The sequence below is a fragment of the Acromyrmex echinatior genome, chromosome 6, assembly GCF_024713525.1.
Source record: "Acromyrmex echinatior isolate Ae372 chromosome 6, ASM2471352v2, whole genome shotgun sequence".
In the NCBI taxonomy this organism is placed as follows: Eukaryota; Metazoa; Arthropoda; class Insecta; order Hymenoptera; family Formicidae; genus Acromyrmex; species Acromyrmex echinatior.
In genome coordinates this window covers 7,509,362-7,526,383 of record NC_141857.1, presented here as the reverse complement: position 1 = coordinate 7,526,383, position 17,022 = coordinate 7,509,362, and the positions used below count along the sequence as shown (strand labels likewise).

Genomic DNA, 17,022 nt, shown 5'->3' with positions numbered 1-17,022 from the left:
GAAAGCATTCACGATCCGCACTATCGATTACGGGATATTATCTATGATAAAGGAGGATATAAAGCATGCGCCGATATATGATACGAATATAATATGTCTCAAAATCAAGCAATACCTACCGATATGAGATTTTTTGTACATTAATACGTAGAATTATAATAGTAATATAATTTTATGCTTATTATAGAATGATACAACATAATTATATACGATTGCACGTAAATCCAGTATTTAATGCAACGTTTCATCCAATATCCTTTTCATAAGCGAAACATATTTCCTCATCAGCCTCTTTTACCTAGACAGCACAAGACATCCTCAGGATCATTCTGAATATGTCTTAGGATGTTATGAGACATTTTGAGAACAGTCATGTATTCACGAGATGTCCTGAGGACGTCTTGAGGACGCCACAATTTAAGATAGTCTCAGGACAGCCTCAGAGCAGCTTCTAGGGCAGCCTGAAAAAATGTCCTGAGATACAGTATTAGACTGCTCTTCGCTCTGATGAAGTGAACTGTAATATTGACAAAGCGTTGGCATTCTAAAAATGAATTTGGACACGAAGATAATCCGCGAAACGCATAATTTCTGTAAAGTGATTTTTATGTATTTTTATGTACATCTTATATAAATTCGGAAACGCTTTAAAAAATAGTTACGCGAATCGAGAAGATAAGAAAATTTTTGTTCTTTCTTTCTAAACTTAATAATTGAAGTTAAAAACATTTTGTAAAAATGAATTTTTATCCGAATTTTTAAAGTTTAATTAATATTATTGTGAAAAATTATTACATCTATGTTTTTAAAAAAATCATTTTAAAACTTAGAAAATCTACTTTAATGTATGTTTTCGTTAATTTTTATTCAATCATGTTTCATCGAGCTACAGCGCTTAAAAATAAAACAAAATATTGAAAAAATTATGCATAATTCTCAATTTTCAAGTATTCAAACTTACAGTTCTCATTTTCAACTTGGAGTAGTAAACGTGTGTAAAAATTATTTACTATTTCCATATCTATCGATTCCCCAGATCTGAAAGCGATCCGTCATCATGACTTAAAATTGCAATTCTTTCGAAAAATAATAAAAATAGCAAATAGAAGTCTACGACTTTACAGGGATTATTTTTAGTGCTTCAAAATAATCGAATAAAGGCTTATCAAAATGCCATGAAATGCATTTCTAAGCCTCTTTATTAGTTAGGCAAATTATGTTTATTATTATATTATGTCATATATTGTATAACTGTTATAATTGTTATAATGGATACTGAAACTATAATTAAAAAATCTCAACAATATCATTGAACATTACATATTAATTACGAGGAAATAAACCTATTTAGAAAAAGAGGAAACAATTTGTAAACTTGTGTGCGTAAAGATATGCAACATCTTCCAAACAAAAACTATCATCCCACGTTCTTTCGCTATCATTTATTCTCTAGAATATCTATTTACACATAAAATAAACATAAAATAGATTTAATTTAACTATGAAGTAAGCGTAATAATTTCCTAGTCAAAATACAAGATAGAATAAGAAAGGCATCAAGTGTCATCCATAATAGCGTTGACGTATATTCGGTGCAGGAATTTTCACCTGTAATCATAATAAGTATAACTAAATTTGTATAAGCACACGATTGTTTCGATATTACAATAAGATTTGATTGAAATATTTCACTAAGCATATAAAAAATACAGAACTATATATTTACTAATAAGCTTTGTATTTCGTCTTTTAACGTGTACAGTGAAGGCAAAAGTATTGGTACATACAAGAGATATCTTTTTAAAGAAAGCCTTATTTTTTTTAAATAAGCATTAATTACCAATTTTTTAACAATAAATAAATAGATTTTGCATTTGTTAAAGTTATTCTACCTAAATAGACATATAATAATTAAAATATGTTATTTTTAAAATAAACAAAGCTAAAAAATTAAATTATATTTAAACGTACAAAAAGTATTCATATAATCGAAATAAGATTTAACTTCTAACTTGTAAGATCACGAACATGTGAAGCTCTTTTATTTATACAGGGTGGGCCATCTATTGGTACGTTTTTAAAAATGCGATCAAATGAGCATACATTGATATTTTTTATTAATTTTTTTTTTGTTGTGAAGCTAAAAGTATCCGCGTCAAGAATGAAAAACGATTTCGTTCATGTGGCTCCCTCTACTGGCCTTACAGTATGCCATTCGGTCACCCCAATTATTAATGACATTTTGGACTACCTCGGCGCCAATTTCACTCAAAACAGTCGTAATATAATGTCATCCACTAACATCCCTTTCTCACGAACTTTCCTCACCAATTTGCGTATAGCTCCTTCGGTGGGTGCTCTATCACGACCCATATTTCTTTTCAAAATTCGTACAGTTTCGGCGACACAGCACTGACTTTGAAAATAAGTTTTTAAAATTTCAAAACGCTCTTCAAGAGAAAACATGTTGTTTCGTGCCGCGGACGGTATGACTAATAAACTGTCAAAATTTCGGGTCTGTAGCTCGTTCGGTGTTGCCATACGACGAAATTCAAAAACGTACCAATAGATGGCCCACCCTGTATTAGGAGGGAATGTACTCATTGAATAAAATTGCAAATTAATATTTATTTTTTACAAGTATAAGTTTCTATATAAAGTTTTGATATAAAAAAATGTTTTCTATACAGTATTTCTGCATTCACTATACTTATATGTATAACAGTAAACAAATATATTTACGAGACGATACACCGAAACTTACTTGAAAATGATTGGTAACACCGTAGTAAGGATATACGCCGCCAAGGACATAGCGATAATAACCATTATGTCTGATGCGATACTCGCCCAGTTTAACATCCTGCGGGATTTTCCACGTAATGGTCATCTGACTCGACCCCAATATTATAGAAGTTCGTTTCCATTGAAATCTAAAAGCCCACATATGTTCCATTATGATTTATTACGCTATGAAAGATAAAAAATGAGTTACAGCTAGAAGTTAAAAGAAAGAATTGCGTTTCGTATTCTAACATTTTCTAATCTAATTATGTCGATATGTAGATACATTAAAATGATTGTACGCAATAATGCAATTTGATACACGTACTTGGTCTCCCAATCGGCATCCGTGGCTACTGGTATCCAAACTTCATCATCGCCTAATTGTTCCACGGTTAAGAACGTGCTCTCGGTCATTAAATTGTTACGGGGATGACCAGCGACCTGCAACAGAAATAATAAAATATTGAAGAAATAATAATAACACTATATGTCGTATAGCTGTGCAAATTTGTTCTTCCTCGATCTATTATTGTTGCATTTTATTTGTCGAACACGCGAAGCGTGTTATACATATCTATCTACTCTAAGATAAACGAGAATCTCGCTGCTTCTACCTTAAAATATGATCTTTATTTGGAACGAAATCGCAAATCGACGTGTTTTACATATTTGCCGCAGTCAGATATCGTAAGCAGCGTTCGTACGAAAGAAGTTTTCCCAAGCGATCAATACGAGCCGGGGGAGGGGGGGGGAGAGGAGGGAGCGAGGGGAACAGAGAAGTTTTAAACTGACCTCGCGCGTAAGTCACGGACTGTGATTCATTTGTATCTGTGCTTTCACGATGCATCTTGCGCCTCCGCCGCCGGAAATTATAGCCAGAAGGTAATTTACGATTACTTAATCCATTCGCACCGTGTCATCGAAGGCAACCTATTTTCCGAGTGTTAGGCGAGTGCACAGGAAAACGTTGCGCTGCTTTTTATTGCGTGACTCAATCGCGATAAAAACGCGGATATGCCACGATTAACAATGAACGGCGATTTCCACTGTAAAAGATCAACGCGACGATCGTTCTCGCCTTCATTCGTCGAATCAAGTGTGTAAGATAAATTTCTTATTAAAATTGCACATTAAAATAAAATAATTTTAATATAATAATTTATTATTAAAATATATATATGTATATATTATACATATATTTTAGTATATATATTGTTTTTATATATATATTATTCTCTTATATCAAAAGTGACACAAGTCGAAAGATTCCCGAAAAAGGTGTAAAACTATTTTCAATTTGACAGAAAATTATTCATTAATCAAATAATATATATATATATATATATATATCGGCAAAAAGAATATATTTTTAACACTTAATATTAATGAATATATGTTCAACATCAAATGCCTTTTATTTCACAACACTTAAAAGAGTTAAAAGACCGCACATTTTAAGCTATGACAATATTTTACTGTAAACCTTTTCTTTTTTACTTATAAAGTTTCGACAAATTTTATGAAGTTAAGTTATTTTATTTTTGAGAGTAATGTTTATTTAGCTTATTAACTCGAAAAGTATGTTTTTGAGTTGTGTCAATTTTAAAATAAGAGAGCGATGTATACCGTATATTCGCAAATTGCGCAAAATTAATTAATTCATTACACAAATATATATATATGTTTAATGCGTAATATTTATATATATAAAATATATAATCAATAACTTGATTAATAATCCACCTTTTATAGTAATTATTGTGTCATTATTGTCGATAATTAACTAAATAATTATATTTAGCGATATATGTAATTCTGGTTAATTTATGGTTGAAAGCAAAAACAATATAGGATTGAAATTATTTAACATGTATCGATTTACATTATCCACTCATATTACCTATATAGGATGTCCCCGCGTACAAGTCTGCCTGCACCTTTTTTTATCTCAGTAACTAACAGAGATGGATTTAATAAATATAATATCAAAAATTAAATAATTCTATCTAAACTCTATTATAAGCACAGATCCTTTAGAAAAATTATCTACGTTACACAATAAAAAAAATTGTGTATTTGTATTGAAAACGGTCCATTTACGTTTTTGTTCTTAACAGTTTGTGTTAAATTTTTTAATTTATTCAAGTGTTAATTTAACACAATGTGATTATTTAAAGATGTGTTATTTAAAGATTTTGTGTTAAATTGATATTTAACTTATCTAAGATGAATGAATAAAATGTAGATTAACATATCATAAAGGTTAATTTTACTCTGAAAAAAATACCTCCACAGTTTGTTTACAAATTGTGACGATATTATCTTTTTTTTTGTATTTATTCTCTTATATAATGTTTGTGTAACCTTCTAATATATTCATCTTGTGTTAAATTAACTCAAAAATTTTTTGAATGAACAGTTGGAGATACGGATCGCGCGATTTATATTAAATTTGACACAACAAATTTTTTCCAACAGTATACAAAACTGAATGATAATTTTTGCAAGATAAAGTAAATATTTTAATATAATAAAAGTTGTAGCGTCCGTTCTAACGAATACAACGATGTACAATATAAAATTAATATAAATTAATTTTAAATACAAATTATACAAATTGTTTCGATTTAAAGCTTTGCAGGACTACTACCTTTTCAGTTTTGGAAACCCTGCGCGGCGATGCGGTCAATTTCTGACTCTCGAATCAATCAGATCATCTGATCAGATTACATACAATAGAATTTAATTATAACCGTTTAATTTGATATTACATTTATTAGGTGTATCTCTATTAGTTCACCGAATAAAAAGGTGTGGCCTTATACAGATTTTGTATATAAGTCATTATAGCTTCCAAATAAAAGAAGAAGAATAAAGAAGAGAAGGGAAGAATAGAGAACAATATAATATAAGCGAACAAGAAATAGCCATGTAAAGTATTCTTTTGTTGGAATTTTCACCATGACGTCTTACGTCAAGCTTGTAATATCATGTTAACAACAATTCTGTTTCCGCTATGCGGAAATTTCCATTGTACAGAATTAGAAAAGAAGCTTTGCGTTTCGCGGTTTTTATCCGTGGTTTATCTCCGTGTCTAGACCGTACTTATTATTATGTCAACGTTTCGTGAACATTGCAGGTCACTTCGTCAGGGCGAGGAGTAACCTGTTATTAGGATCTAGACACAGAGATAACCCGCGGAACGCATAGCTTCAAAAGTACTATTACAAGATTATTTATGAGAATTATGATAAACGGATGACACTGTGTTCTTCTTCTTCTTCTTTTTCTTTTTCATTATAGCACAATTTAACATTGCGCAATACTGTTAATTTTTCTGACAATAAAATTGGTGACATACATAATAAATAAAAATACGCGAAATTTATTTAGTAAAATTAATCGTGTATCGCAATTGATTTCCACGGTTTATACATGGGCTGTAAATTCGCAAAATTTCCTATTATTGTAGCGGGCGGCCTTGGCTATAACGGCATTAATCCGTTCGATTCGCAATGTGTTATGCCACATTAAATGTTCATTATTGCGATGTTTACAGACAGTCAAGTGTGCACAGGACAGCATGGGTCGCATAGTAATCGGTCCATTTCATAGCGTATCTATCGTTTAATGGCTCGCGAAACAAGCAGCACCGTTATATGCAAAATAGAATTGTACATGTTTTATGCAAGCTATCGACCGTGCGCACTCCTTCCCGACCTATGCAATCCAAATTCAATTACATGGCATTTCGCATAATCTCCCTGTTTGACGTTAATATAGACTTGATTCAGTTTACGGCTTCATCGATGGCTTTATTATTTGAAAATGGATGGCGATTTCACTCAAGGAAAAATCTTAAAACTCTTTCTCGGAGTAACATAAGCATCATAAATTATAAATGGAGATATCAATGATACTTACAAAGATCGCTAGAATTGTGTCACCGGGTAACGCGACTTTTTGCGGCTGTTGGATAACATCCCCGAAGTTGTGTCCCCATCGCGGAGTGTCGTACAGCACAGGAGGTACAAGGATGATCAAGTTACTTTGCAGCAGCTCCGGAGCGGGTGGTCCTGGTGAAACAGATTTATTCTGCAATAACAGTAAAACATAATGTTCATTGCGTTCTTAACATAAATTCTATATATGGTTAGCAGAGACGGGTAAGTTAATATTTCCTGTGTTAACTAAATTAAATTAAAATTAATGGTCTATAAAATTAATTTAATTACATTAAAGGTTGCATGAACAAAAAAACTTGTAACTTAATTAAAAATAAAGTCAATATTAAATTAATAATTAAATTAATAATTAAATTAAAAATTTGAATACGCACTTATATTAAACATTAAAATGTAATTTTTTTAAAATTAGGTTACTAAAAAAAACAATTATCATATGGACTATCATTAAATAAATTTAATATTTTATTTATAAAATGTTCATATAAAGTGCCAAAAATTAGTTTTTTTTTTTACGTATTTTAATGGAAATATATTGTTTCTTTAAATATAATAAATTAACCAATAGTAGTTAAAAATTCAAATAAAAAGAATTACACAAAAAGTGTAGATAATGATAGTGATTATTAGGTAGATATTAAATTATAAAAGAATACCTTATATTACACATTATTTAAATAAAACTTTAATTAACAAAACCGTTTTTTTTTAAATAAATTATTCTATATTTCTATTTGAAATTTGAGAGAAATGAAAGTAGTCTTATACTAGCAAAACATATTCATTACGATTTTTTTCTAATTGTCTAATTATTATTAAGAATCTTATAAGAAAAAGAAATATTAATGTTCAAAACTAAAAAAATTTAATTTACGAAGATAAAAGCTAATGAGTTAAACTTAATGTGTTTTACTAAATAATTAGTTAAAATTAAAAATTAATTCATTTAAAATTAATTAATTATAAGTTAAGAGTTATTAATTTCTTAATTCTATTTAACTCATTCATCAGTTATTATATATTATTGAAGACTAATCATTAATTCATTAACTAGTTATTACCCAACCTTGATAGTTAGGTATCGGCGATTGATTTTGCGATGACGTAAAAGATAAACGATGCGTGATTTCTGTGAAAATAATAATTGATTACTAAGTAGAGAAGTATTTTCACTATGAGACCGATTGCATCTTGTTAGCGGAGAAAGATCTTCTTAATTCTGAATTTGCATATTTTCTGATTACGTACATAGTTGAAAAATTTATGTTAAATTTAATAATATTTCACATCTCAAACAGCTCATTTAATTTTTTTGTGTTAATTTGACACAAGATGAATATGTTAAAGAATAATAGAAATGTTCGAAAAAATCGCCGATTTCGTCAAACTATTTTGTTATTATTTCTTAAATAAAAATTAAAAATAATATTTTTTCACGCACAATACAATTACTCTTTTTTATATGTTAAATTAACATTTTATCCATACATTTTATTCATTTATATTTTTAAAATTTATATTTTAAAATATATTATTTTTATTAATACTTCCTCACAATTGTGTATCTTCCCTTTAAATGTTGACTATTAATTTAACATAAACTATTCAAATGATCCAATCATTTTATATTAAATTAACACTTGGATATGTCAAAAATTTTAACCTGTTTTAATACAAGTACAAAATATTTTGTATTGTGTATATTCTATTTACTTACTTGAATAGCCGCTTTTGTTAACTCCTGGTATTGCTTCAAGTATATTGTAAGTGTATGAGGACCGTAAATTGTTGATGCGCCTTCATATCTTTGTAGCTAAAAGTTAATATTTCAGTGACTATTAGCATTGGGATGCGTTTCAAAAAAAGATAAATCCGAGTTCAAAGAGAATAGATCGATGATTTTATGTACCATTTATCTCGCCACTTATCAAAAAACTTGTCAGAAAATGACATACATTTTGAGACCGACAAATTTTGATATAGCGGCATGTTACAATAAGAGGGTAGTTTGAAAATTAGTTTAACAAGTCTAACAAGAACAAAAAAATGACAAATATTAAACTACTATAATTTTAGACAAGATTGATCCTTTACAGGGCTACTATTAAAATTTTGAGACAGACGTATACATTAGTTTCTTCGTTTTGTTCATGTCAAGTAATCTGCAATTTTTAGTTCTGTCATTGACAATGCACTCACATTTCTTCAATGTTGCAGTCGCAAAATTCCATTGCAATAATTCCGCAAGCACTGTATTTCACCAGATTTCACGTGACTTAATGAAATATGCAATTGAAGAAATGTGAGCGGATGTATTGTCATGATGGAATCAAAAGTTGGTTGCTTGCTTTACACGAACGAAACAAAGAAACTAATGAACGCTATTTCTGTCAGAAATTTTAACAGTAACACTGTTCAAGGATCAAACTTGTCTAAAATTAAAGCAGTTTGGTATTTATGACCTCATTTTTGTGTCAGACCGAGAAGAACTATTCAAACTATTCTCATATAAATATTATACGTATTATAAATCGCGATAACTAATCCAATAGGTTCCACTTGGAAGCCTTCAAAATGGCCCCGATTCTCGAGCGAATTGCTCATGCTTAGTAACAACAATGAACAGTTTACTTGATACTCTTCAGGTGTTGTTATGTAATCGCTGTAAGTATTGCAGAGCCCTGCGACTATTACGGACGTTTCGTCGTCGGATGCATCGCTCATAACTTTCCTGATAGACTCTCGCAATCTTCTTCCGGACATTGTCGTGAATTCACCGGGTACGCCAGCGATAACGACGTTTCCGATAATGGCGACTTGCGTCGAGACAATTTTCGGCTGCCACTGATAAGGGAGTTTTATCTGAAATCATTAGTCATCGTCCAACAATTCAGTGCTTGACACTGTCGCCGACGTAACGTTTTCAAAGTGTTCAATTACGCCATGCTGCGTATCACGCAGTACTGACATTTTCGTTTTCTATCTATATAAGTTCTGATTCATTATTTATTTAAACATGGTAATTTACATTTAATCCTATTGTTGATGTTTTTTCGTAGTATCTAAAGTCTATGTCTATCACACAATATACCTTATTAATCATATACTTATTCTATTACTTATTGCATTTTAATAACAATACAGGATGATAAAAAAGTTTGGCCACAATAAAATCAAAATGACAATAAATGTAATTAACATTCCAAATCTGTTTTTATTAAATATATATTGTTAGTAATTTAATAAATATAAAATTTTGTGGATAAATCTTTTTGTCTTCTTATGTTAACTGAACATTACAGTAGATGGGAACATAAAGTACACTTGATAGAAAGGTAGACTTACCCGTCCAGTGGCTAATAAAATAGGTTTCGGGCTCTGACAACGAATATCATCTTCCGTGGGGGCGGCCAAAAAGTTTCGTACGGTATTCCAAAGGGGATTCGACGTCGTTGTTCCTTGTTCAAAAGCGAACGAACCAGGTCCGTCAGTAGTACCAGCTGCAAAGCTGTAACCCATCGCAGGTACGCACCCACGCACCTGTGAAAAAAAAACTCGAATAAATTCTTTTTCCTTTATCAAGAATTTGCTCTAAAAATTATAGGCGACAACCGTAATTTACCTCCTCAACCTTTTTCGTAGTCTCGTTATAAAATTCTGCATATTGTTCCGGCATATTGATGTATTGATGAACTACTCGCACTGGTCCAATCACTTCCATCGCTTCGTTACTTTCCCATAACCTCTACGAAACAAAGGAAATCTTATATGAACAAGATAAGAAATTTGTTTATATTATTTTACTATTAAAGAATATGTTTTATTTTCTATATTGATGTCATTATTAATTAAATGAATGACTAATTGTAAACACAATTAAAATTGATACAACTGATCTTTATAGTAACAATTATGTAATTTATTATTGTATTGTTATTCATTATAATATTAATTAAGTAAATTTTTTAAATATTAATTTATTTACACAATAGAACAATGAAAATTGAGCGCGCATTTAAATAAATTTCGATTATGTATCTACGAGTCACTTATATGATTCACAAGTATTATGAAAAGTAAAAAGTCCTTATTCATCATACATGCATTTTCAGTACGTGGAAAACGAGAAGATAAGAATTTGATTATAATCGATCGTGAAGAAGATAGATAAGAAAAGTGCAAATTCGTGTTGGGTATAAAAATTTTCTCAATAAGATTGCGATCTTCGATTTTCTCGTATAGGAAAACTAATGATGCAGAAGTATATGAAGGTTTTGCATGTGATTTGATAGCGCATAAGCAAACTGATAAAAAAAGCAATTAAGATTATCGTCAGAATAAAATTGATATCCCGATATGATTGTGATTATCATGAGAGTTAATCTAGTATCAATCATAATTACAGTTATTAGATTTCTGCGTATAGAAATATGAAAGTGAAAACGTTGCACAATCCGCACAAGAAACCATAAATGATTATGCCATTTTGTGCAATTGTTTAACTAAAATATAATATCTTTTTCAATATGTTATTTATATGTGTAAGGTATAGCGTTCCAGAGAGTAAACGAGAAGTAAAATTTACATTATCATACTTATTATTGAATTATAATAATTATATTATCGTTTTAGCACTAAATAAATAATTTACAAAGAAATATGATATACATATATATTCAATTAATTAATCTACAGTTAGTTCTAGTTGAACTTTTCAATGTTTACTTTGATCATTTATTTAGATTTAAAGAATAATTTAGAGAACATAAAACTCGAATTTATGTAAACCTGTTCTGGATTATTACAAATTTCATGAATTCTATGTATGTACATAACAAAGGAATAAACATAACGTACGCACGCGTATCTTTTAATTAAAATGGACTGTTTACGTTTATTAAAATATTCTCTTTATTTAGTCATTATGTTTCATGATTTAATCATTACGATTAAAAAAGGCGACAGGTATTACGAAAATAGAATAAGCAATGTTTTTAAGTATTCTTTTTTTATTATTTTACAAATTTTATTATTTAACAAAAAAATGTATCTATTTGAAAACAATACAGAGTAAAAAATATGATAAAATAATGCAGCAATCAGAGCAAATGTTTCATGAAATCTGTAACATGATATAACAACATATAACAATAACAATAAATAAAATTATATATTTTTAAATGGAAATATCGCTTATTACTACAGCAATAATAGAAGATAAAGTTTTCCAAAAAATAAGTTCAATTGTTAAATATTTTGAATAGTCAAAATTTTATAATATTAATTTTAAAATACAATTTTGGTGTAACACCTGATTACAAAGAAAAACAATGCAATTCTTTTACAGAATGTTTCTTATGTTTTTATTCTTTTTTGCAAGCAACTGAAAAAAAATGACGATTTTTTACAATTATATCATAATTGCAGCAAATAATCGATTGATAATTGTCGAATTGTATCTTAACACTGTGTGTAAAGGAAGAAAATAGCAGAAGAAAATAGCTTCATCTTTTTAATCAAATTTGGGAGGATATCGTACGAAAAGACAGTATATAAGAAATTAAACTAGGAGAGAAAGAAAGGATAGAGAGGGGGAAGGAGAGAGAGAGAGAGAGAGAGAGAGCGCATAAATACGACGGAAGTCGGAGAATATTTCGACAAGTAAAAAAACATGGTTAGTATTTCTTTGATGTAGCAATATCAGGAGGCGTGGAATGCACGCGAGTGAGCGAGCACGCACGCTCGCACGCACTCACAGGCATATACATACACACTCAGCGTGAAACGCATCCGTCGTATAACGTCCGGCCGGGCCGGTAGGTATAGACATCTTTTACGGCTGTAGAAACTGTTTCTCGCTCTCCTTTGTGATGCTAATATCTCTTCACGAAACTGACGATAGCTCGCCGGTCGTGCCCCCGTCACGCTTAAGGAGCATGCGAATATATGTTAATTATCGCGGCAGTGAAGGCTTAGCCGCGCGTCCCTAGCTCCTGTATTACGAACTGCGGGCGGCGAAAACACGCTGAAATACCACCTCTGTTCGGTTCGTGGCGAGCTGGACTCGCTGGATGCCCAGCATGAATACGTCTGAATATATCTTTACCTGCTTTGATATATATATAGCATCCTGATTGTCCGCTTTTCCCGGTAGCCGCGGTGTTAATAATTCGTTTCTGCAACGCACCGCTACGGTATATAATGTAATCCGCAATTCTCTTATTCCGCGAGCTTTAATCGCGTGATTACTCTTTATACTTTTTTACTTCTGTCAATATTATTATGCTGAATGGTGAAGTATTCTCCACCACGCGTTCTCGCTGAGAACTGACTTGCTTGTGAATTTAATCCGCTCTTTGATTCCTATGATTTTATTTCTCTACGCGGTTTATTTAAGGATGAAACGCAAATTTTTTTACGTATATATTCTACTGAGTGTTTCTCTTTCAAAACGTATTACTGCATAATTAGCCCTTTTGCAGAGCGATTATTTTTTTTACAACTTATTGAGAGACTGACTATCGCATTATTTGTAAAAGCACGAAGCTTCCTGTTATCGGATACACTTATTTGCGATTCCAAAGTGACTCTCTCATTTTAATATTGAGTTTTATTATATTTGGACACTTACTTATTTCGTGCATTCACAAAATTCCATTATTAACATTTAATTAACAGCGGATTTCAGCAGACTGCACTAGTGCGCACTGAGTGCCAACTTTTTCAATGTCACACGTGCGGCTTGTGCGCACTGTGATGTCATGCGTTCAGATTGTCAGAGTCACTAAATAAAAACTGACCCAATATAGTGCTGAATTTATATTTGGATCAACCAACTGAATGAACTGAACGAGTTCAAGAAATGTTGCACTGACGTTTCTGACAGTGCAATTTGGTATAGCATCAAAATGACATCTGCACACGCACCATGTCAGAGCAACAAGTCACTAAAGCAGAGTCAGTGCATGTGTGCTGAATTCGCCATAAGTTTTACTAGTTATAAATTGACTTTAATCTTTCTTGCTTTTTAAACGAAAAATTAATTTGACTTAATTTTTAATCATACATTTCATTTCTACTGCGTATTGCATTAACTTATCTCTGAAGAGAACGTTATTTGTTTAAATTAATTTATTTTATTCCAGGAAAAAATATTTTATATAAAATATAATTATTTAATTATATAAAATTATATAAAAATGTATACAATTTTATAATTCTATATAAAAATATATAGATATATTTTATATTTAATTGCATATAATTATATATAATATATAAAATACTTTTTCCTGAGATATTTGCATTCTACTAACTAACATGGCTTCTTACTTCTTTTTTGCACTCTGAAAAATAAATTTGTATTTATATTAAAAGTTCACATTTTTTAAAAATTTTGTAAAAATTTCGTTAAATTTTTAACGTATTCGAGTGTTAATTTCACATAATGTGATTATATTATTTGTATTAAATTAGTATTCAACATTTTTTAATATCAAAGTAACACAGTTTATGAATAAACAAATAATGAAATTAGTGTGAGTGACACGTCGTCGCACTCGGACATGTGTTTTAAAAATATGTAATCTTTATATTTGATTTTAACAATTCTATTTTTTAAGTTTTAATATGTTCAACAAAGCTTCAGTGCAATGCTTCATGTTCCGTGATGATTAACAGCGCTGCATCTTTGTCAATTTGCGAGTGACTTAGGCATTATGGACATGAGCTAATTATACTTGTATCATTCTTCCTGAGGAGGACTCTAAAGAGAGTCGAAATGTTAGTCAAAATAAAGAAGACATTAATATCTGAGTATTTATTATTCACCAAATAATTGTGCCGTTTATCGTTGCTGACTCTCATTAGCTTATTATATTTATCTTTTTGTATTGTTTAAAATTCGAGAGTCCTAATATAATTATTGTTATTGAAATTAGTGTATTTTAAAATATAAATTCCAACATAAATAAATAAAATACGTATTATTTTAACACATCATTAATATTGAAAAAAGCATGCTTCCACAGTTTACTTACAAATTGTATCAATATATTATTTTTTCATGTTAATTCTTTTATATAATAATTAGATTATCCTCCAATATTCATCTCGTGTTAAATTAACACCAAAATTTAAATAGACCGTGGAACACGTAAAATATGTTAAATTTGATGTGACAAATTACACAATTAAAAAAACGTTTTGTATTTGATTAGAAACGATCGCTGAAATCCTTGTTAAAATTTTGTGTCAAATTTTTAATATATCCGATTATTGTTAATTTAACATAATGTGATTGTGTTATTTGAATATGTTATGTTAAATTTATATTTATCCTTTCTTAAAATAATACAATTTATGAATAAATAGACAAATAACACAAAATTAAATAATATTTTTTAAAACGCATATTTTAAGATAAATAAATAAAATGTGTTAATTTAGTATATTATAAATGTTAATGAAAGAATATGATTGTTTATACAAATTGTATGAGAGTTACGTTTTTTGTGTTCATTTTTTGCATAATATTAGTGTTACTTTCTAATCATATTCATCTTGTGATAAATAAAAATAAAAATTTGAGTGAAGCTTTTAGAACATATAAAGTGTGTTAAATTTTCCATCTATGTATGTAATTATACTGCCTTGTTAACTGCATGTATTATTAACTTATTAACTTTTCATCCATTTCTGCTAGTTTTATTTGAAACTTTCGTAGTCTCATTGAGAGAGGTTTTAAGCAAGAAGAACAGCGGAGCACTGACGCTGAGATTCGATTTGCGAAATTTGCGCCAGAGTTACAAATGACCTTAGTGAGAGAAAGTTTTGTTTTTTTCCACTGTCTTTTCCCTGTCTACCTTGATATTCGAAAATGAGCAAACTAGGGAGGGGGGATCATTTGTATTCGAATATCGGCGAGTCATCTACGTCTATAATACTACGAGAGAGAGAGAGACAAACGTCTTTATAGTTTATACTACGCCCGCGACGGTGACATCGCGTAGTATAAAGTCGGAGGGAAAGTAAGTGGCTGGCGGAAGGTGCCATTGCGTGTACGAGGAGAGATGAGAAACGAGATATTTCGGTCGCGCGAGTGCGAGCGAGGAAACGATGACGAATGATGTTCGAATGGATTAGACACACGAGTGCCTCGCATACACGTTCATATTGATGGCGGGCAGTGTTGCACGTATTGCTTTCCCACCTTTAGGCATCGTCTCTTTATTTTTAACCTGGTATAGTACCTACGGTATCACGAGCAGCAGATTAATGTGACACGATGATACCGCACCCCCGGGAGGTAAAATGGCACGGCGCTTCCCTGCCGATGGCGATAGCGGGAACAAAACCGTCATATTGCATTATTAGTCGACGGTGAGCGTGGATGTAAATATGCTCCGATGTAATAGCGCTTGATTAATTTTAATAATGCATCTTGCCATCAGATGATCTTGGAATGTGCAATGCACGACGACACGTGGCGAGTTTCGATTAGACCGAGACAACTTCATCAATCACCGTAATATCGAAGTCGGCATCTCTTCACCCACCTCTTTGCAGATATTGCTGCAGGTCACTACCTTCTCCAATTCTTTGGCAAATCAAAATATCGATTACGCTATGGAATTCAATTAACGAGCTGAGTCCCACGTAGACGGGCAACCTTGTGCCAAGAATTGTGACAACAACTTAACGCGGTATGGGAATACTCCGACCCGGAAGATTCTCTTGATCTTAATCAAAGGTTTTTTTTCTATTAGCATGAACCGATCGTATCCGGTTGAGGCAATCCCTGCATTGATCGCGAAATATTTACAGTATCTAGAACGTTGCTGCGTCATTCCTTCTCGAGAAACAAATAACACATTTTTAATGAAAAGGAAAGAAAAGGGAAATATATGTAATAATTTATCAGTAATTAAATTAATACTTCATAACAAATAAAACTTTAGAAAATATAAACTTCTTATAAATATACTCTCTCTCTCTCTCTCTCTCTCTCTCTCTCTCTCTCTCTCTCTCTCTCTCTCTCTGCTTCACATAAATCTAATGTAGTTGTAATAACTTAATTCTAACTGTTAAGCATTAAAGAATCACATTTAAACTTAATAAATAATAAATCAAATTTGAGTACAAATTAAATAACTCACATTTTATCAGTTAAACTATTTAACTTTATCATTTCATTTAAATTTATGATATATTAAATAGAAACAATATAACGACCTACAGAAATAATAAAAATTAACTGAAATTAAATATA

The 17,022-nt window shown here is 30.6% G+C and overlaps 1 protein-coding gene and 1 long non-coding RNA gene across 9 annotated transcripts in view; one reads left to right on the top strand and one right to left on the bottom strand.

Moving 5' to 3' along the window:
• Positions 1-1,427: 1,427 nt before the first annotated feature.
• The window catches only part of CDase (neutral ceramidase), a 64,685-nt gene continuing 49,090 nt past the window's right edge, over positions 1,428-17,022 (bottom strand). For all 8 annotated transcript variants that reach the window (XM_011069417.2, XM_011069416.2, XM_011069415.2 and 5 more), the window contains 8 exons: positions 10,375-10,497; positions 10,098-10,292; positions 9,384-9,614; positions 8,470-8,565; positions 6,712-6,882; positions 3,113-3,228; positions 2,765-2,933; positions 1,428-1,608 (listed from right to left, as the gene is read on the bottom strand). In XM_011069417.2, coding sequence (XP_011067719.1) covers positions 1,564-1,608; positions 2,765-2,933; positions 3,113-3,228; positions 6,712-6,882; positions 8,470-8,565; positions 9,384-9,614; positions 10,098-10,292; positions 10,375-10,497 — 1,146 coding nt within the window. In that variant the 3' untranslated portion in view covers positions 1,428-1,563. The remainder of the gene's footprint in view (positions 1,609-2,764; positions 2,934-3,112; positions 3,229-6,711; positions 6,883-8,469; positions 8,566-9,383; positions 9,615-10,097; positions 10,293-10,374; positions 10,498-17,022) is intronic.
• On the top strand, positions 10,501-16,648 carry LOC147909335 (uncharacterized). Its single transcript, XR_015545290.1, has 2 exons — positions 10,501-16,133; positions 16,205-16,648. It is a non-coding gene; the product is annotated as an uncharacterized LOC147909335 (long non-coding RNA).